Here is a 22,908-nt window from a genome sequence, read left to right on the forward strand (position 1 = left end):
TGCTTGGCCACTAAACAAACAGTAGATTGCGTCTACCGATCAACGGTTTAACCAGAGTGTCCTTCCTTGGCGACAGGTCGTCCCTTTAGTTCCTTCTCAAGTTTTGGGTCTTCTCCAACACACTGCACTCGCTGTTTGTGTCCTCTCCAGTAGTTGTGTGTCTGTGTCTATGGCTCAAGACTCTGTGGTGAGAAGGCTCTGCTGATGGCCACTCTATCAGAGAACTAAGAAGATTGTGAGATCATTCTGGAACAGAATCTCTGCTTCACCCTATTCTACTTTGGAATGGCGGAACCTTCCCACTGCATTGAGTGTTGCTATACATTAAAACAATACAGACTAATTAAATCAACACAAATGGCAGTACTTTGGTTATTCATGTTTCAAAGAGTGCAGAACATGTATAGGCCTCCATTGAGGTAAATTAAACACAGAACTAAGCAGGCCTTCAGCCATCGCAATATTTACATTAACAAATGAAATAAATATAACATATAGCTGCAGCCTAATATCTTAAAAAGAGTTTGTATTTAAGTAAGACTAAAGTACATTTCACTTACAGCCATAAACCGTGGCACCTGAACATAAAAGTCTGAGAACAGTTGCTGGGATGTTTCAATCAACGATTCATCCATGTATTCTGTGAGCAGCTTTCCATGTCTTACTGTCTCAGGAGCTGCCACAGCACTAGCAGCAGTGGTCTAGTGTGGAGACTTGTTGGACTTTATGAAAGTATGTTATCAGACTGAGGGAAATCAGTCTGTTCAAGATAAGAAAAAATGTTTAGGAAGTCAGTGAAGGTCTCATGTCATGAAGGGTTCATCCGGTCAATCCTTGCAACCAATCGGGATGGGGGGCACATGTGAGGGCGCCTGTGATTGGCAGTTAGAGGGAGGTGGATATTATTGGTCATGCTACATATATTTAGATTAGACTGCTAACGAGAGCTGATGTTCAAGCTTCTATGAGGGAGCGTTTAGGGGAGAGGTTGACATGAGGAAATACATCACTGGGTTATGATACAAACCCTTAGTTGGACTTATTATATTTTTATATTTTATAATAATGGTCCATTTTGCACTTTATGCAGAACGCCCAGCCTTCCCAGAAGAGGGATTCTACCTTTGAAATTGAGATAATGAGAATGTGTATTACTTTTGATCCAATATTTTAAGCCTGATTATGAGTGTTGACTCAATTTCTCCTTTATTAAGACATCTTATCTTGGAATAATGCTGGAAGTAGAGGATCAACTTTTAAAGTAAATGAACATCCAGCTTATGTCAAATTTAGATTAAAACATGAATAATTTTTAAAAATTAGTCAGACAACTAAAAGCATATACAAATGGAATTCCCTACAAACAAAACAGATTCAAGCACTTTGTGGTTTATGGAAGGAATCAGCTTTTAAAGGTCAGGCTGGTTATTTTGGGCGGTCATTTTGTCGGCACGGGGAAACCTTGAGGAATTCCATAGTTCTGAAAACACACAGACACAAATATCTACAAGAACCGGAGGTAAAGACTGTATACGCATGGGGAAAAATGCAATGTATAAGCGATAGGAAGCAGACTGGAGCTTTTTGAATTAGATCATGTCACATAATATCCTGTCTCAACTTTTCCCCCACCAATAAAACGTCTGCTAAACGTATGTTCTATATTCTGAATGTGTAGAACTGTGCTGTTTAAAGCTTTAACATTGTTTTCATTGAGACTGAAATGAAATCACACCAACGGAGGATTATTACATTTATAGCAACAGCAACAGACAAATGACCCCATAGGAAATTAAAAATAATAAACTTTGAAGCGTGGTGTACTCTTCCTCTGTAAATTATGAGCCAACCATGACGAAAACTGACAATATGATTTTTAAGGTTAATTTAGCAACAGCAAGTAATAACCATAAGATATCTATTTACTTCATCAAGATAAAATAAAAATAAAAAATAGATCGAAGAATGGAAAAATATTCAATGTGAGTTGGTGCTTGTTGTTGACATATGCTGGTGTTGAACACATCTGTAACTGCAAGCTAGATCTGGTCTTGGACTTGACCAGAACTCGATTAAGTTGATCAGAGGAGTCTTCTACTGCCTAAAATGAGGGCTGGACCATGAATAGCAGCAGTAATGTTCTAATCAGCTAAATGACATGTAATGTGATGTTTTAAACCCAAACTCACCAAACACATTGCACATTAATACTTACTTTCACTATATCAGCACGTAAATGAACCAGTTGAATAGGCCCCACGGAGCAGCTAAGAACCTGGAGCTCAGTTTAACCAGGAAGTAGCTCATTTTATAGTGCATTAAAAACACAAAAGAAGATCTTCACAATCACATATCCATGTCCTGAGCTTGAAGGTTGAAGAGGCTCTTAAAGTCATCTTTAATTGTGCTCATGGTGCATTGGCAGTCTTGGTAAACAGAGGCCGTCAGCAATCGGTTCGAATAGCGGCGGCCATCCAGTCAGATCGGGCCACCAGTAGCCTTAGCCTGTCCCCCGATGACTGGATCAGCTCCTTTCCACTAGAGAGATTGTGACAAAAAAGTTGTTATCCAAATTGTATATTTACCTGTTTGCATTTATCCTGAGGAAAATCATTGTTACCTAAGGAAGTCCAGTCCCAGCAGACTGACTCCGTTAACGGCCAGGATCCGGTCTCCCGGCACTAGCCTTGCGCATCGGGCTGCTGGGGAGTCCGGGACCACGGCACGAACAAAGACGCCTTTTGCCCTCGTGGAAGAGTCCTAGAAGATGAGGTCAACATGTCATGGCACACAGCGACTTCCACAAATAAAAACGGAGCGACTTAAAGATGCTGTATACGGCTCTGCTAGCAGTCACGTGTCAATCACTACAAACTGGTCTATTTGACTGTAAATGGAGCATATTTCACAAAATGAACATCATGCTGTATCGAAGAAGCCGATAAACTAGAGAATTAGACCATTGTTTAAAGAGAGAATATAGAGATATAGAGCTTTCTATAAAATTGGACCACTTTTAGACTCCCCTATTGATCAGTAGAGAGAATGAGAAGTTTAAGATACTTAAACATTGACCTTCCTCTGCAGGACCACAGGTGGCTGTTTGGTTGTAAGTGAGTTTAATGTACACCACTTCACATGAGCCATACACCGTCCCGGGGTGGACGTCACAGTTTGACAGAAGTCCCTGAGGGAGTGGAAGACTTGACTTTACTTTAGGTTGAACTATGAACTACAACACTCACCCTTGTGTCAACCAGGGCAAGACCAATTCCTTGTTCACCTCGCTCCAGCTCCAGGCTAAAAACCTCATCATTCGTGTCATCGTCATCGTCACCCTCCGCCTCTTGCACCTCTTCCTCCTCTTCCTCTTCCTCTTTCAAGTCGACAAACCTTGTAATGCTGGGGGAGTCTAACTTGGAGCGGTCTACTTCCAGTGCAGCGAGACATTCAAATACTAATCCTCCTGTAGAGAAAACAAAAGGACACGCTTTGTTTTCTTTTTACCACTGACAAACGTGAACGGTGATGTCGTCCTACCTTCATCGTGTGCGTTCACGCTGGAGGACCAGGGAAGTGTTTCACCATCACCCTTCATCCATTTCTCAACCGGATCTATGAGGTGGGCGTTGTTGGGCGGGGTGAGCAGACACGAGAGGTCCCGAGCAGACCTGTTGGCATCGCCAGCCTTTCTGCCCTCTAGCTCCAGATCACTGCAGGAGGTGAACTGGTCCGGATTTTGGGTGGATGAGGGAGAGGAAGGCGGTGAGGGCAATGAAGGCAAGGCACCAGAGGTAGTGGAAGGGGACCAGTCACAGACAACACCCGTGGACGAGTTCGTCTCAGCTGGCAATCTGTCTACGGTGCGCAGACCAGCCTTTGGAAAGACTTCTATCGCCGCCAGTTTTGCCTCAATGGGACGAGAAAAGATTATTTAGGATCTTTGGATAGGTTAGACAACCACATTTGAAATATGGCAAACTGTGTGTCTAGAGCTTCAGTAGTACTACACCATGCGTGGGAACTACCTGTACTAAGCCATTTCTGACTCCAGAGGGAGCTGCTCATCTGATAAATCTCCTCAAGCGATGCTACACGACTCTACATAGGTTCCCACCGGCCAACATTGCCACGTCGGCCATGCAGAAATCTTACATGAATACACATTTCTCAAGGGCTGTCAGTATTAACTGTACCGTCCAGTATGTTAAAATCAAAAGGTATGTACCTCCTCAGTTGCTGCAACCTTGTCGGATGGCAACTCAGGAAAGACGGCAATGTCCTCTTTGAGCTTGTCCAGCTGTTCCCTCAGAGATGCATCTGTTACCTGTCTGCCCATTAGGAACTGGTAACCCTCATCCGGCAGCACCAGAGGATGGTGGGTGTCGAAACTCTCCAGGATATCAGCTGAGGACACGAAGGGTCGGAGCTTAAGGGTTACCATATTCACGATTGGTATTGGTTTGAAAGTATGGTACAGGAAGAGAAGAAGGACCAGGATGTGGACCTCTCACCAGTTTGGTTTGCTGCAGCACGGTCTTGAACGGATGGAGTCCAGGTGTGTCTGCAGATACTGGGAGATGCTGGGCTGTAAAGACTCAGTAAGTGGTTCAACTGGGCCGGACTCAAGGCAGGATATTCAGACCGCAAGGACACCCAGGAGGTCTGAACAGGCACAAACACGTACATACAGACACACATAGTTAAAATATCATGACAAGCTGAATTACCTGGCCTCTATTTCTAAATTCTACCAGCATGAGTGGTATATTCTTTTATCTTGAGTAAATCGTCTAACTTTTTGTCTTGACCCTGGAATAGAATACACCTCTATAACAAATAACTAGAAATATTTTTATAAATAGGAGGCTCATTTTCATCTATTGTAAAGGTTCATTCTATTGCAAATGGGAATTGTGCATGCAGACATTAACTATTCCCATAAATAAATATTTGATTCAGGACAACACTAATATACATAACTACATTACATTTGAGATAGAAAAAAACAAGTTTGTCTACACAGAGTACCATACAAGACATGAGGATATTATTAAAGAGACCCAGAGGGAGTAGTGCCAGTGAAATGATTGTGGTTGCAGTTAACACTTTCCAAACTATCTTAAGAACTGTTATTAATTAGTTTGCTTTAGGACTCATGAGTGCCAGGTTGCAAGACAGTTTAGACTCTATATAATAACTTACAGTATATACAGTCTAAACTGATTAAACCACGCCCACACATTCCTGGTGAAGCAGATTAACTGAGTTTTTTTAAACTATTTGATTTTTAATAAGATACACAAGTATGTTTTGTTTTTCATAGTTTAAACTTGAGGTCTGTGTATGTTAACGGTTATACAATGTCCCACAGAAATACTCTTGATTTGAAAGGATATCATTTTTCGTCTACTCTGCAGAAATCACACCACCAAATCCTCAGCTTGCTATGTCTCTGGTGATTATTCATAGTTGGATAAACCCAACTCGGCTTAAGATGTTATGTGTATGTGTGTGGTGTGTGTTTTACCTGCAGTAAATTTTTTCTCGGTGTGGCCAGCAGATTAATAGCTGACGAGAGCGTGTGTGTGTGCTCTGAGGCCAGTTCTCCCAGTCCGGCTGCGTGAGCCCAGTCGAGGAGCAAGTCAAGATTAGCCCGCATGCGTACGCCTCTGGCCCACTGGTAGAAACCGGGCTCGGATCCTGTGTATACACCAGCACAAAAATCACTTAAAAATCACCTCCTCCTTCATTTACTTAAAGAAAACTGCCCCCTGCATTTTATTGATGATAAATAGCCAGTGATGGTTCTCTGCCTTCTCTGCTGGCTGAAGTAGAATCCAAAAAGTTATAGCTACTTTACTTTTCATTTATTTTTATAAATACACTACATGTATAATTATTTTTCCATTGGCTTTTCTCATTGGAAAGCTCCTGTCTTCCTTTGCTTCCATTGGAGCTTGTTTTAAACAGAGCTTTTATCCAATCTGATTCAGCCCCTGTGTCTCTATGTGAGAGAGGCCCGAGGTCCTCTAGGTGAACTTTGCACATGGAGGACATGGGGACGATGTTGGATGACATACAGTGCAGAAACAAGGTGGGCTGTGATTGGTCAGCAGTGTTGCCACAGTTACTTTGAAAAAGTAATTGGATTACTGATTACTCCTTTAAAAAGTAACAACGTAATTACTTTACAGATCCGAACGGCTAAAGGTACAACTGATGGGTCGTTGACGTCGCGGCTGTCCCCCGGCGGGCCGTACGCACTCCGGCGGCGGGGCGGATGTATGTCCGCTGGTACGTGTGCGCATATATGGACATTTATAATGGTAGGGGAAACACTGGCTTGATAGCACTTTGTAACCACCGGCACAGAGTGTAAAACGAACCTTGATGTTTCCATCTTTAGATGACATTTCCAACTCAAAAAATGCGAATCTTTCTATCTCTCCTGTTGTTTGTGTCGCTGCGTGGTCGGTCTATGTACACTGGACAGGACCCTCATGCTGAAAACATGACTTTACTGTCGCATAGGCGACGTGGCTTCACTCCCAGAGACGCAAGAAATCAAATATTTATTTGACTATTAATGACAAAATAGTAACGCACAGTGACTTGGACAAGTAACTTTAATCACTAATTAATTACTCGTTTGGATGTACTAAAGCGTTGGATTACTCGTTACTGAAAAAGGTGGTCAGATTAGAGTAACGCGTTACTAAGTAGCGCTACTGGCATCACTGTTGGTCAGTGGGCCAGTCTGACTCTTGTCAAAAAGGAAGATAGCTAGCAGATCTTAGTAGTTATTGAGAGTTCAGGATGAACTTGTCTGTAAATAGTGAACAGCCTTTGGTAAGTGAACTGCTTTTGTGTTTTCTGTGTTGTTGTAATGAAATAGTTCAAATGGCATGTGCTCTTGAGTGTGCAGCGACTTAGTGTAGCAGTTTTTAGAGATTATTTTCTCATGCTTTGTGGCCAACCACTCTAAATAGGTAATCGAGATTGGACAGATTCCTCGGCTATCATTAATACGTGGAGCTGCCACAACACAACAATAAATCAAGGCAAAAATAAAAGGCATTGTCTGACATAATTCAATATAACATAGGGACAACTTTGGGATGTGTCATTTGGCAAGACACTTAACTAATTGCTCTAGTAGCGGTGACTACTGTGCGAATGGTATGAATGTCAGTTACTGATGGACAGGTGGAATCTTGTATGGGAGCTCCTGTCATCAGTGTATAAATAGATATGAATGGGCGAATGATGACATGTAGTGTTAAAGAGCTTTAAGTGGTTAGAAGACTACAAAAGAGATCTACAAGTACAGTCCTTTTATGATTTATTATTCTTATCTAGCTAAAAAATGAACCTATACTATCAACACTAATAAGTAATGTGTGTCGAGCCCAATCAAATGTACATAGCGTAATTAAGCATAACGTAATACCATGAAAAGGAAATATCTTTAATTATGTGTCAGTCCTACTTTTTAGTGCAACAGATGTGTATTATTCCAAGTATTTCACAAGAAATATACTATTTTCTCCTGTGACCAGCTGTTTCAGGAAATGTACTGTGCCTTGAAAAGACATTTGTCTCGGGTGGCCTGTGCTACATTAGTCTCGGGTGGCCTGTGCTACATCTACCTATCTATCCATTTGTCCTTTCATCGGTCCAGCATCTACAGATCCACTTTAGAATATTCTAAATTGCATTTACTATTCCATTACCTTTGATGTTTGACATGTTAGAAATGTGTTTTATCAAAAAGTCAACATAGGGTGGAGTTTGGAATGAATAGACTGGTCAAACACAAGACTTTCAACCAGGGAACTGGTGTTAATGACCTGTGTGAAACCAAAGATAATATACTTATTTCAAGCCAAATTTAGTTCCCATTTGTGCAGTGTTTCTAAGCCTGATGTCATCTATGTGGACACAGGTGCACTGGTACCTCTCTCCATGAGCAAGTTGAAGAGTGATGCGTTGATGAAGTAGAAGAGGTAGCCGACCAGCTGTGAGGAAATCTCTGGGTGGAGCTGACAGCCCTGCAGCAGTCTCCATGTCTCGGTCAGAACGTCCGCAAGATGCTGGATCTCACCGGGCACCTGGAGGCCGCCGCTACCCGGGACCTGAGCAATTCCAGCAGTGGCCAGCAGGTCAGGACTTTCCCTAAACGGGTTAGAATCCAGAAGGGCCGGCAGGACGGGGTAGAGTACCTGATGGGACAGATTGGATTGGATAAAGGGAACATGAGAGTGACTCACTCATCAATCTGAAATAGAGAGTGTTGACAAATCCTTGGGGTCCATTTTGTGGTTGGAAAAGTTAACATTGTGTGGTGGGTGTTCTGATCACTGTGTTAAATAAACCTTGAGAACCTCTTGACCACCCATACTGTCCCATTTTCCCCACATACAAGAGAAAAAGAATGAGAGAGACAGTTTGAAACATTTCCTCCTTTTTCAGGCCCAGGTCCTCGCTCCTTCTTCAGAGCGGGCCGAGACAACGCCAGCTTTGTTCAGATTAATTGTAGACAGACATCCCCTCCAATCTCACTCTTACACCCGGCGAGCTTCCAAAGCCAGCGGCCGCCATAGGTCCACATTCCTAAAAAAGCTGAATATGGCTAATGTGGGCTTGGCATGCTGCTGCAACAGGACTGCTGAGTGAAGAGTTCTGAAGGAATCCACCCTAAGCAGATCGTTTTACATTTACTGTAAGGCCCCTGCGAGCTGGTGCAGGTCGAACATGAACAGCACAAAACGACAGCCACGTCTCCCGTCACACATAAGCCAGTGGAAAAAGGGCATCTTATTATCATCTCGCAGTGTTACTGGTTGGAAAGGGTCACTGAGCGTAGCCAAGCCAGAGAGATTGATTCATTTTGGGTCCACCATATGCCTCCAGGGCGTTCAGCCCCACAGTCCAGAAATGTGTAACAAAGCGAGCATGCTGTGTAGTTTGCTTGTTTGTGCGCTCATTGTGATGGACAAGCAAACACCCAGTCTGCCCACAAGCATCTGAAAGTGCCTCTATGTTCGCCGTGACGTGCTTTCAGTTGCTCACCATTGGCGCCTCTGGTTTTCCTACCCGCGGCAATTACCAAATCGCGGCAGATAGAAAGAAATATCCCAAAATAGACAGAGGTATAAGAGAGTGTTTGCTGCGTCATTTGGCAAAGGTGTTTCCATATCCACTTCACCACATCAACTCTTAGAAAAAAAGAGGCAAATAACAGAAAAGAGTCTACATATTTTTCTGCAATTGAGGAAGTTTAAAATGAACTTTGCTGTTTTGAGATCTGTTTCCAAAAGTTTAGGCAATTGTGAGAAAGGGAACACAGCTTCACTGATTTTTTATGAATGGGAAGTAAAGAAAGGAGAAGATGAGGCTCAGTCTTCTTTTGTTTGCCCTGTTTTCACCCTGGAACATTCAAAAATGCCCTGCACAAACTCAACCCTGGGTCACACCCATGAATCACTATGTCAACTGGCAGCACTGGCGAAGGGGAAAGGATACATTCTAAAGTAAATCATTAGGGACTTGGCCAGGGTACTCCTCAGCCTGACGCCGGTGACTTCATCACATTCCTCTCAAAATCTGGCTTGTCTGTCCAGGAAGAGGTGTGGACGGGAGCCCGCTGGGAAGTGACAGTCATGATGGACGATGCGACGTGCCCGGGATAGCTTGCAAGAACAAGAAAAACGCCGAACCAGGGCTGCATTGGGCCATATGAGTTTGAGAAAAGCTGCTCTTTACCTATGAGAGTGATGTGCTCAAGTCACGCAAAGTGTTCAGACAAAATCATGAAAGTTCACCAGTTACTCTTTCTACCAGCCAACAGTCTTTGACCTGCAGTGTGTGCTCCGGCGGGAGGAGGAGAGCTCTGAACCCTGGAGCTTATCCTCACAGCAGGAAGCACAGGCTGTATTGCTGGGCCCGCCGGGGGAAGGAAGGTACGGGAGAATCAGAACAAGGACTGCCCTGGTCAGATGAGAGGTTTTACGTTATACATTTACTACAAGTCATCGTGTCTTCAAGGCAAACTTCTGAAGTTGTCAGAATGTCTAATGTAAATGACATCCCGCAAGTTTAAACTTAATAAACATATAGTGTTTCATGGATTCTTTCTGGATTCACTGAAAAAAAAACATCTGGAAGTCATTCAGCTCATCAGGCAGATTTGCTCAGAGAAATACATCTGGAGCAGGTAGTTAGAGAACCACATCATCTTGCACTGAGCAAAAACTTGCAGGACAACTATTTAAGAATTCCTTTAGTGTTCTTTTTAGTGATACAATGTCATATCACTGACGTCCTTCCTGCGTGGGAAACTGATACAGAGGAGGCATCCAGGCATCCATTTAGCTCAGCCTTCACTTCTGATACCAAGTTCAGCTACTAACTGAGGAGGAGTACTGTGAATAGGCCAGTTTCATTATTACTATTCTTTTAGGGGGGTGACTTTTTTTGCTTTTCTACACACAACCACACATCTCAACTGGGAATTTGTCTGAAACCCCAGCACGCTTCCATGTAATCTAATGGGTGTGGTGTTTCGAAACAGCACACAACTGAATTGGGACGACATTGAAATGATCTTCATTTCCAAGTAACATCATCTGAGAATAGAGCTCGATACAAAGTTTACACAATCAGACACGCTGTGTCAACGCTGTGGCCTCGCTAGGCCTGTGAGCCTCTTCTTAGAGCATAAACTATTTTTATTATTGGGGAGAAGTGTTTAGGAGGGCTTTGATGACTGCACAATAAACCAGAGGTGTAGGCGGTTTATTATTGGTATCATTGGGCAGAAAATGTTTTTTTGGGGCATAACGTAATTAAAGTTCTCTCAGAGGAAATTTGACTTTTTACTCAGTTGGTCTAAGCCCGGTTTAATGTTTGAATATATACTCCGCAGGAAAATCTGTTCTTTCAGCCTTGGAAACAAACTTGCAAAGCAACCAAAAAAAGGAAACCACAGGACCATGGAAATATGAATCAGGCATACTGTATTGAAGTCAATGAGAAATTGATTCAACCTTTCACTTGATTTATTACCTCAGCAAACATTGTGAAAATGAGTTTATGATGACGTCACTATGACTACGTCCACTTCCTTTAAACAGGCCTAAGCCCCTGCCACCAAACAAGCTTCTTACGGTAACCTGTACAAGTCCTAGTCATTCATTTCAAACATCGTCTTTCGTCCCCCGAGACACGAGACACCTTCAAGATTTCTGATTCTTTCCTCTAACACACACACACACACACACACACAAAGAGCCCTTGGTGTCCTGTCTCTCTCCCATGTCTCTCTCCCATGTCAGAATGCCACAAGTGAGGTCTGGCAGGGTGGCTGGTTGGTCTATAAGTGAGCTGTCAAAGGCTAACAGAGCTCGTTGTCCCCGGCCCGTTTTTGATTATTTTCCTTTTTCTTAACCGTCACATCATAATCATCCGCATCAGGAACGAACAGAGCACGCCACACAAGACTTCTTTGACTCCTCCCCTTTGGCCAAGAAAAGTTCCTTGTTGCTGAGGTTGAACTTTCACATGTGAGACACTGGAGTACTGTTTAAGAACATGTATGGTGCATCTATTTAAATTCTGTGAATGCTTTTGCAATGTGCTTGGTGATCCACTCACCTTGGTGATGTAGTAGACACACTGCTGGAAGGCGAGCATGATGACCTCCTCCAGGACAGCCATTGTCTCCTCACTGGCAGTACGGACGGAGGACAGACGCAGCACGAACAGGGCTGGAAATGACACGCATTATTAGAAGATACAGTGTTGTAGCTCAGAGCTCCAGTGAAATAGTGTTTTAGTTTGATATTGCAACTTTAAACTCTTCTGTCCTCGAGGTAAAACAATGAAAATTGGACATTTAATTATCCATAACTATTTAAATGTGCTCTTAAACACCTCTGATGCAATGAAGATGAAAAATGTGTTCTAGTGTACAGCTCCATCTTGCAGGGAAAGGTGTATGAGACCAACCCATGAATCTGATAACGGTAACATTATCATTGTATCAAATTCCTAGCTAAATATGTAACTAACCCAAGTTCTCCTTCCCCTTGTTCTCCTCATCTTCCGTTCCTCCCTCATCATCTTCCTGGTACTTCTCTTTGCGGGTTCTACACTCCAGAATAAGAGGCAGCTGGCACTGGATGAACTGCAGAAGCTCCAGACTGTTGGACATCCACACCGCCAGGGGGCGCAGTCCTGAGATCGCCTTGAGCTGGCCGAGTGCCTGGAGGTCCTCTGGGTTTGAGCCTTCGCCGCTGAGGGGGAGAAGGGCAGTATTAGCGTGTGACCTGTGACACAAGTGACATAAAACACTACGGTGCGCTTACATTTCAGGTTGAACCACAGCTAAGCCCTTCGTGTCCTCCTGTGTGACAAAAAAAAACTGCAATGAAGTCATGAACGTGTAACATCTTAGTAAGGAACTTTCTTTACACAGCATGTGGTGACATAAAATATAAGAAAGAAAGGCATAAAAAGCTGGATCAAGACGAAAAGCAATTTTTAGCCCATATTTATATGCAAAGAAATCTCTTTACAGGTATTATGTCCTCCCTATTTAGACAGCGATGGTTATTTATGAATAAAAAACTCATTCCAAATTACTCCTAGGGACCCGGATACCAACTCACCCACACGGCAGTCTGAACTCCGTTTGCAATGAGCAACAGCAGCCTGCGCAGGTCTGAGGTGTGAAGATGTGTGGAAGAATATTGCACGCACAGGCACAGCAAAAATGCGACAGTCAGGGGTGGTCTGTCTTGCTCGCTGGTCCTCCCCATAGCAACTATCTCTTTGACAACCCGCTCCTCATCTTTGCTCTCATACACCAGAGTCGGGGTGTGGCACTCAGGGGATTTTAAAAAGGAGAGGTGTCTGCTTCGGGGGCTGTGGTGGTCGACGGAGCCTGTGATGCAAGTGTTGCAGAGCACTGTTTTTTTTAAATGGCTCGTTGCAGTTGCAGAGGAGGTTTGACCCAGCATCCAGGAGACAGCAGTCCCGCCGGACTGAGGAGCAGCTTTATCCTCTTCCTTCAATTCCAAGAAAGACACAAGAACCATGAGGATTGATTTTAAACAAAGACAGAACAGACAGAACAGAAGACAGTAAATACAGTATGTTGCGCATGTTACGGTCGGCAGTCTCTTTTGCGTCCCACTCTCACCTTGTATGCCGAGGCCAAGGGATCCTTGAACAGAAACAGGTAGCTCTGTCCCATACCAATGATGTCTCCCGGCTTAAGCTGCACTTCTTTTTTCAGAGCTTCGCCATTCCTGGTGAGCACGGCGTTCGGAGAGGGCCGGAGCACAGTGGGGCCACCGACCACATGGCGTTGGAAATGGCAGTGCCGAGGAAGGATGTCAGGGGCAAAGAGAAGGGTGTCCGGCTTTGTGCCGTCGTCATGATCGCTTTGCCGACCAAATGCAATGTTTGGCCCCACGAGTAGGTAGATGACAAAGTCCTGAGTGCAGAAAAATAACTCATTTTTGTACTAATTTCAGACACAGTTCAGACATGCTTATACCAAACAACTGGCTTAGCTCACTTTTACATTTAATCATGCAAGGGTGATATGGTTAATACAGTTTGTAGGGCTGTGATATCAAACATTTTTCAACACACCCCACGGACACGGAGTAACATCAGCATTCATTTGACATCATGCTTCCAGCCACCTGACTACAAGTCCAAAATTCCTTCTACTTTTAGATCTGCTCTATTACGCTCCCTAAAAGTCTCTCTCAAGATATGCAGAGGTATTAAAATAGTATTTAGTTAATCCGAGATTGCTAAACAAGCACAATTCACAGAGATTATTATGTTTGACATTCCTACTTTGTCTTTTCCAACAGGGCATCTTTAACCAGCTGAATTCATTCACAAATAAACTCCCTAAACCTGGTTCACAATAGTGTTTCTCAATGGTAGATGATTACATAAGGGTCTTTTGGGAAAAAACTATGACGCAGAGCCTCTGTGTACCTGCATGTGTGTGGCAGTTGCTTGCTGTTAACACCATGTGTAATCAGCCAGGAAGCAGTGCCACGTAGTTCTACTGTTTCCTGATCAGTGTTTTGACACTTTTGTTCTACCTAGTGTTTGCTGACCTTTCCTATAATGATTTTCCCTCTGCATTTCTGTTTTTGCTGGGAAAACATGCTGTTCGACATTTTACAGTGAGTGAGGGGCATTTTGCTGTAGTTACTCAAACAATTAACATAAATAAAAGTACACATGTCAACATGTTAACAAGTAAACTCTTTAGCTTCTATTGAGAGAGACTGTCAATCATATGCAGTTCACAATAACTAATGTAGATTTAAGACAAAATGGCTGGAGACCATTCATTTTATAAATTGGATTGGTGTTTGACAGATTGTGTAACCAGCTAGCTAATTCAATTTAAGTTACCCATATCTGAAAGGTTAATAAAACTCTCTCCTAACTAATTTATGACTTTTTTACTATTTTAGGATGAGGGCCAGATGATGCATTTGGCATAAAACTCTTTCTTAGCTAATGTGTGAAGTGTGGGGGAAGTGTGAACTTCCCAAATCTGATAAAGATCAGGAGCTGTTAATGTTAACTTACTCTGGTAGCATACAGATCCATTTTTACATTACGTTTTATGATTCGTTTTATGATTTTTGCTTTCGTTGGAGCAGATAAAAACACGGTTTGAAACTCAGTCCTTATTACAGCTTTTACTTGTATTTTTGGTTTAGAAAATGCTCTAACCTCTTTGAATGCCACAACACCCTCTCAGGAGAGGGATTTTAACAGTCAATAGGAAATGGGAATGGCAGAGCATTTTTGGGTGGCGCCACCATCTTCAGAGGATAGCCTGCTTGGCTGTGGCATGCGTCAGAGGGAGGTGACAGGGAGGACATGTTCTTTGTGTGACTATAGACCTGATGTCATGTATCCAATAGAAATCAGATGTAAATGAAAAAAAACATTGATTTTGAGGGAATCACAGGGGCAAATATTCTGTGTTTCAAGCCTCATTCCTGCAGATTTTCTTTTTCATTATCTATTTTCTGTCAATTGTTCATCATCAGATGTGTGAAAGACACATTCTCTAACATCTAACAACAGAGGAAAAGAGCAAGTTATTGCAAAATGTATGTTAGTTGATATATACACCGCTTGCGATTAATACAACTCATAACTTTGAACAGTGTGACTTTTACTGCCAGAACCGACAAATGACCAAAATAGCTCCTTCCCAACACTGTTGTGTATCTGAATGAGTACCTGTGCCGGGCTGCAGCCCTGCAGCGACAGCAGGTACGGACAGTCGTGGGGAGGGTGAATGGAGTACTGTGTGGTGTTATCGTCGCTGCTCTCCGTCTCCTCTCTCTCCGACTCCTCTCCTTCCCGCTCGCCACTCAGCTTCGGCGGACAGAGGCCCTCTGTTTTGGGCTGCGACTCGCCGTGCCCCTCAGAGGGGACGGCTGGGCTCTGAATGCAATTCTGTTCCAGCCTCTCGGAGCTCTGCGCCGAAGTTTGATTCAGACTCTCGCTTCGATCCTTGCCACATTCATCACAACTGCTTTTCTGTTTGGTCCCTGTGTCGGAATCTAAGAGGTCCATCTCGCTTTTGCTCCTCCACAGTTTGTGGCCCCGTTTCGAAGTCTTCTCTATGAGAGTGGAGGTCACTCTGGAGCGGCTCTTCTGTAGCTTTCGAGCCTGGGCGTTGATACCTTACGGAGAGATAAACGAACAAATAAAACCATTGGCAATTTGGTTGAACCCTGCAGCATTCAGCTGCTGTATAAATACATTAAGCAGATCAGTACACCCATAGCGATAGGGCAACATGTGTTTTGTTTCTACTAATAAGTTGAGGTGTGTGTGAGAGAGCCGGTGCATGTTGGGCCACTTTCACGTTGCGTGTTCATTCCAGAGTCAACACGGAGAAGCCCCACACAGGAAACAGACCTCAGTGGAAAGAAAGACGGAGCCCATGGAAATGTTTCCCCACTCAGCAGGCGTCCACAAGCTGACACTGATAGGGAGCTATCACAAGCCACGCCATTCATAAAAGCAAAACACAAAACAGGACGCACTGGTACAACGTGGCCACAGCTGTGTCAACCACAGGCGGGGGACCTCCCGTGGAGATGATAGAGAACGGTTTGCCTTGCACATTTGCACCCAGTGCTGTGGTGTCCAGCGTGTACGGAAAGTATTATTCTGCTGTATCGAGCTTTGGAAACATCAGTGGATAAGTGAATTTGCCATTTATAGATTTTACAATATTATATTAAAACTGTGAAGTGTTAAATAAAAAGTGTGTCACCGGAGGAAGGCTTGTTTGATCTGCAGGTCCAAAAGATCCTAGGTCTTTTCTAATAGCCGTAAGAATCAAATCAAAGCCAAAATTTGCAGCAAATTGAAACAAGAAGTTGTGGAGCTATTAAAATATGGTTTGGTCTTTGTGGCTTGGCAGATTGTCATTGGAAAAATGACATGCCAAACGAACCACATTTTTATTGTGGGAACTATAAAACTGGATGTAACACTGGAAATACTCAATTTAATGGTACATGCTGTTATTCCAAGACATGCGGACACCCTGAATTAGGACGAGAAGGTTCCACTGTAAAATGATGGATCTGACCTCGTACCCGCAGTAACTGTGTCTTTGTCGGTGGAAGTCTTCTCCTCGATTGAGCTCCTCCTTTGGATTTCAAACCGCCTTGCCAGACCCTCTCTGGGTTTCCATAGCGACTGCAGGATGAGGGGCCTCTCGTTGTCGCTCACGACTCGGAACCCTTCCGTCCTCCACCGATGGTCTCTGGTGGAGCCAATGGTGTCGCACAAAACATAAGACTCTGCCTCCTCCTTGTTCAGGCCATACCTACGACATTGGGAGAGAAAAAAATGTAACGTTAGGGTAACAAAACTAATGCAAGATAATCAACTTAATGCTTCAAAATTGTACTTATGCAAACCGGTTTCTTGCATTGTTAGGCACAATTGAAAACAATTTCTATATGTGCGATTTGAAATACCCCTAAAAGTGTCCACACCAGTGATGGACTGAATCACCTTAAAGTAAAGAGGTCGAACCATTTTCCAACACCCTTTCTTAATTTGTCAATACCAGAGGTGTGGACTCGAGTCATGTGACTTGGACTCGAGTCAGACTCGAGTCATGAATTTGATGACTTGAGACTCGACTCGACAAAACGTACAAAGACTTGCAACTCGACTTGGACTTGAACACCGATGACTCGTGACTTGACTTGGACTCGAGCCTTTTGACTCGAGAAGACTTGCTACTTCCCATGAAAACTGGGGGAAAACATTTTCACACCACCGCGCCGCTCTGTTTAACTGCATCTGTCAAAAAAATGTGCGCCACCTGTATGCAGAGAGCGCGCGCTGCCTGCACAACATCCAATCACTGCAGTCCATTTTACCGAATCAACGAGACAGCTCGTTCATGGTTACAAAAATCGGGATTTTTGAACCCGGATTCAGACTCCGATGGAAATCCTCGCCAACATTATGCCAACGTCCGTTTTAAAGTAGTGTAATGAGCTGAGTTAAAGTTATTAGTTAATCAGTTATGCAGATGTTGCATGTGTTCACGTTATGCTCCGTTACCAGCTGTAGTTATGCGAGACAACCCGAGTTTTGGGGGGCCGTGAATGCGGAAGTGTTCGTTCGGCGTGGTGACGGCCAACAGTGACCGAAGTTGAGTTGTTTTATATAAATAAATGCAGCGGAGTTGCAAGCCAGTCATCGCCTCCTTATTTACGCTGCAGCATTGGGGTTAGCGTTACAGCACTATAACACAGTCACAGTCGATCCACCGTTACCCTTCCCTTCGTAGTCTAGGTCTGTGAGGCAGCGCACCATCACCCAGGGTTCCCCGTCCCCACTATAATAAAAGGACTCGAAATGACTCGAAACTAAAATGGTACGACTTGTGACTCGACTTGAGACTTGATGGCTGTGACTTGTGACTCGACTTGGGACTTGCTTCGTCTTTGACTCGACTTGACTCGGGACTCGAGGGCAATGACTTGAGACTTGCTTGTGACTTGCATGACAGTGACTTGTTCCCACCTCTGGTCAATACTATACATGAACGGGTACTGCATACAAAGTTTGTTTGCAATCACGCAACTATTATGACTCACAAAACAGCTAAAAAATGACGTAAAAAAATCTGTCCTCAATGCACAGATGAGGGGGCATGAAGAACCTAGACACTTCACAAATAGACAATGTAGGAAAGCAAATAAAACACAACATCACAACATTTTTAAGCAGCAAGTACATAACAATTCAACACATGGGGGCTACAAAGTAAGAGTGTTATTTTAAAAGAAAAACTTAATTCAGAACACAGCCAAGAGCCAATGGCCTACAGCTAATGATTTGTGAGTCGTCATAAGATAATGTCTTTCCTCTACTCATGTTTTACATGCTAGCCTTTAGCTTCGTCCCGTAGTTGTCACTGGTGCTGTGGCTCAGTTAAAGTTACACAACAAAGAAGAAATACTTCACCATGCAAATATGCTGACTGATCTTTTTTTAGCAGTTTCCCTGAACTAATCCTTATCATAAGATTGCCATGGATAATCCATTAGACCATGGCATAAAGAACAGAAATGAATTCATGAAGAGTTGTAACAGAGCCAGTGGGCTAAACCTATTTGCTAACCCATTACTGAATAAGAAATCTAAAACCAATGCAGCTAAATGTCACCGTTGTAGTGTAAATTCTCACGGAGGGAAAGGAAAACTGATTTACTCTTTCCTCTGGGGGCTGAATGCCTCTCGTATTAATCATTCCATTATGTTTTTGGCTGAAGCGTAAGCAATGACTGACTGACATCCACTCTCCAGAGGGGCCGCCCTAAAAGCCCTGCGCCGACACAGGCTGTCTCTCACACAAATCTGTGGTTTGTTCTAGACCTTTTCAGAACTACTACGTAAACTATTTGGCACACACACACACACGCTGTGTGCACTGCACTACAATTATAACAAACAGAACAACGAGTCAGGGTTAACTTTCATCTGAACACACTAATCATAACAGCATGAACATGACCTCCTTTCAACAGCCGCCAACATGTTGTGCATCGAGGACTGATTTTTATATACAAATGATGTAGCACAAAATGTATTGCAGCAGAAGCTGGACTTACTATAACTCAAACAAGGACCCATGTATAAAAACAGACACAGATGGCAGGCAGACGCACACACACATTCGCTGAGGACACATGGCCCTACCGTTCGAGGGCCTCTTTGACGAGCTCCTTGGCGCTGGAATGCGTGGTGGCCAGGACACTTTTATAGTGAGCTCCCTCACAGATCTCGTTTCCAAAGATCTTCAGGATCCCTGGAGCCGTTATCTGATTGGACAGCTCAGACGGGTCGTCCGCTTGCAAAGCATCCACAGGGAACACTGCCAACGAGACGTAACAAAAAAAGGGATAAAGTTTTGACAGTGAGTCTCAGTTGTGGTCCCTTATTATTGATGGAAGATTTACCATTAATGGCATACGTGATCATAACATATGAGCAGGTATTAACACTAGTTGGCTGTGCCGGTTCCTCGATTGAGCTGGTTCCTCCATTTCTCGTATACAGCAATGTTATTCAAAATGACATTAAATTAAATCTTGCCATTTAAGTATGTTTTATGGTATTGCTATGTATCATTTGTTTAGGACTACTGCCTCAATTTCTGTCATTTAAATAAATCAAGCCGTAGCTTGTAGTTCGGAGAATGGTTGAAGCTCCAAACAATGCTGTATTCTACGTTTCCCACGATGCATTCGATCCCATCTTTGTATTACAGTGCCAGTTAAATGCCAATAATCCTGTTGGGTATAAATTAGTTATACACACCCAAGCTGGAATAACTATAATGACATCATTGGGGAATTAGAAAAACTTGTCCAAAGCCACAGAAGATTTAACAACTGTGACTAGTCAACCAAGGCTTGTCCGTAAAACCCACCTATAATATATTTATAACCACAACAAACACCCCTGGATAAACATGCAGGGAGAAGTGTGAAATCAAGGTGACGTACTGCTCTGCTTCCTGGCTTGGATGGACAGCGTGGCCCGGATTCCTGCCGCCAGTGCCATGGAGCCCGAGTTGGAGGAAGGGTCGTGGTGGAAGACGGCCGAGAAGCGGTTGGTTTGGTGATGGATGCGGCTCCTGCCAGGCTGTTTGACGGCCTCCGTCGACCTGCTGGTGGAGGAGCTGCCGGCGGATATAGCTGATCTGATGAAGAGAGGAGAGGATCTGTGGTCAAGACGCTAAATCCGTTCCAGGTTGTTTGTCATGTACCTCGGTCTTTTGGGGCCTGTGGCAGTAAGAGAGGTAGGAACCCTGCAGGGATGAGTCATAAAACCCTAAGATGACTCAGCATTTTTTGCTTCCCTCAATTCTTCAATGGGTTTTTAGTTAGATGTCTGAATTAAGGTCTGCAGTTAACACAAGTCAACAAATACGCCTCAAATGATTTTTGACCTCTTAAAAGAAATGGATAATAAGTGTCTAACATGTCGTGGTTAATTCTTAGCCTCATTCTTAATTCTGTCGATTGAATTCAAGCTTCAAAAAGCATAGAAGTTGGATTAATTTAAGAATATTGCTCAAGTAGGTACCTGTAAGCTTTTGAAAAAAATCCAATGGAAATATCTCATTGGCTCTTTGTCAAGTGAAATAATAGGATGCTAACATCCCAGGTTAGCTGACAAAAATACGTCATCCTGCAGAGCTCCACGCCATCATTAGGACAAAGGGTGTCGGTGGGGGGGAGAGAAATGAAGGAGGGATGATACAAAAGAATGGAGAACAGATGAAAGAAAAACAGAATTCAGAACTCAAATTCATGCAACAGCAAAAAGGAGATAGCAAAGTGATGAATAAAAGGACAAAAGTTTTAAACAATGTTGGCACGAAAAAGTGGAATGAGGAGAAAAAGAAGTAACAAGTAACAAGTGGCAGAAAATGTTCACAAAACGTTCTGCAGCACAACATCGTCACAGGCTACATCACAAAGGTCCTATCATCCGGCCACAATGCAGCACAAGACATACATACGTCCCTGTCCTTCTGCCCAATGCCATCCGGCGGCTTTCACCAGGCCACCATCAACTCCCTGCTCTCATTACATTAAGGAAATAATGGAGTGTTGTTTTACTTCTTACCAAGCCTGTAAGCTTCTTATCGCCGACGGTTCAAAGGTTCTCTGTACTAACGCCCCCCCCCTCAAAGATTTTAGGTTCCTGTTTAATGATGTTCGAGAAAGGCGCAGCAATGCAACGTGATGGCACATGAGCAGATTTGCAGTGGTTGGGTGATTTTTAACGAATGAAACAGCTTTGAGAGGTTTAATGCTTCATTTAATGCTGGAGAAACCATCAATCAGTTTTCATGCTGAAGATGCTTCTAAAATCTAAAATTTGTGTTTGCTGAAATGAGCTTCAAAATAACTTGCTTTCATTGTATGTTTGTTGTTGTTAGAATTTAAAGTGTACTAAATTTGATGTCTTCTTCTTTTTTTAGTTTGTTATGTCTTTATGCGATCAAATCATTCCCCAACCCTTGGACTGACTTAAGACCTCACCGGGACTCTTAATGTGTTTTTAAGAGCACAAAAGGCAGAGATAAAAAAGGGGAACGAATACGGCCGTTAGCACCATGCCTGCCTCACACCTCCTTCGTATAAAGAGAGTCCATGTACTCACTGCAGAGATCCATCACTTGTCTTCCTTCCCAGTTTGACAAAGCGTCTCCTCGGCGAAGCTGCGGGTAAACCAGCTGCTCTCGGCGGCAGAGAACGCGACTCCTCCGTGGAGAGCTTCGTGAAACTCATTCCCGTGCGATGGACTCCGGTGCTCCCGCTCAACCTTGATTCCTCCACATTCATTTCACGCACGAGGACAAACGGTTGCCATCTTCGAGTCCCGTTGTCGGTTCTGCGATACACGTCGGTCGCGTGGGGTCAATCGGGGTAGACAGGGAGGTGGGGGTCATCTGGGATTGGCGTCACAGTCACTTCACTTTATGCACGAGCGCCGCAGATGTTTCAGCCAGATCCTGGAAGCTGAGTCCGGCACCCCCGTGGCCAAGAGGTCGCGACTTCACGTCAGGTGACAATAGGTCAGCGCGTGGCCGAATCGGAACACCTCATATTATTACAAGAGTTATTATTCACCACGGGGAGATGGAGAAGCAAGTTTCGATCCAAACTCAGCTCGTACCCGCTCTCCAGATGTGCGCCGACAGCGCAACGGCTGGAGATGCCAAAGCGCACACATGCGACCGCCCACCCGTCCTAAAACTTTCAAAATAAAATCCTCACAGGAGAGGACCGTTGGGTACGTAAGTGTGAACTGAAAGCTGCAGAGAAACTCCACCATGAACCGAACGGATCGAAGGCCCAAACAATGCTGCGTTCATGTCTCCATCTTCTGGCTGCTCACAGAACTGAAAATCCTAAAAGCAGCGAGCTTGCTGTTCTAATTTAAGTTTAATTTATCTTTACACATGTACTCCCACCGTGAGTCCAAATATCAATCGTTTTTGTATTGCTTATAGCCCCTCCGTATTGCTTACAAAGCAATATTACAGGTTTTTAAACGTCAGTAAAACAACAGTGTATACAACACCTGTGGCCTGTTTTTTGGCCCCATAAGTCCTATACAGGGACGGCTCTAGCCCATTGGCTGCACTAGGCGATACTAAGATTTGCCCCCTCCCTCCCACCTACGGCCACTTTGAACAACTTCCATTACATGCTATCATTCGGATACACACTATAGGTACACTGTTGTTTGTATTATATTGTACATTTCTATTGTATAAATGTA

General features: G+C 43.7%; 1 protein-coding gene across 1 annotated transcript; it reads right to left on the minus strand.

The window, feature by feature from the left end:
• Nucleotides 1–1,351: 1,351 nt before the first annotated feature.
• On the minus strand, nucleotides 1,352–22,776 carry LOC119212540 (ras-interacting protein 1-like). The gene is made up of 18 exons (XM_062560194.1): nucleotides 21,784–22,776; nucleotides 20,115–20,311; nucleotides 19,306–19,480; nucleotides 16,677–16,909; nucleotides 15,301–15,749; nucleotides 13,208–13,504; nucleotides 12,675–13,073; nucleotides 12,372–12,409; nucleotides 12,076–12,299; nucleotides 11,659–11,771; nucleotides 7,961–8,225; nucleotides 5,531–5,703; nucleotides 4,515–4,665; nucleotides 4,229–4,407; nucleotides 3,541–3,910; nucleotides 3,246–3,466; nucleotides 2,621–2,760; nucleotides 1,352–2,538 (listed from the first exon to the last, which is right to left on the minus strand). The coding sequence occupies exons 1-18, from the start codon at nucleotides 21,963–21,965 to the stop codon at nucleotides 2,445–2,447; spliced, it is 3,900 nt and encodes a 1,299-aa protein (XP_062416178.1). The 5' UTR covers nucleotides 21,966–22,776; the 3' UTR covers nucleotides 1,352–2,444.
• Nucleotides 22,777–22,908: the final 132 nt, after the last annotated feature.

This window comes from Pungitius pungitius, chromosome 21 (genome assembly GCF_949316345.1).
Source record: "Pungitius pungitius chromosome 21, fPunPun2.1, whole genome shotgun sequence".
Classification (NCBI taxonomy): Eukaryota; Metazoa; Chordata; class Actinopteri; order Perciformes; family Gasterosteidae; genus Pungitius; species Pungitius pungitius.

Excerpts from the sequence above, each read along its gene's own strand:
- LOC119212540 (XM_062560194.1), bottom strand. The coding sequence starts at position 21,965 with ATGAATGTGGAGGAATCAAGGTTGAGCGGGAGCACCGGAGTCCATCGC. Across the intron at positions 19,481-20,114 it reads CCAAGCCAGGAAGCAGAGCA|TGTTCCCTGTGGATGCTTTG; the intron begins GTACGTCACCTT and ends TCTCGTTGGCAG. Across the intron at positions 2,761-3,245 it reads TTGCCCTGGTTGACACAAGG|GACTCTTCCACGAGGGCAAA; the intron begins GTGAGTGTTGTA and ends CTCATCTTCTAG.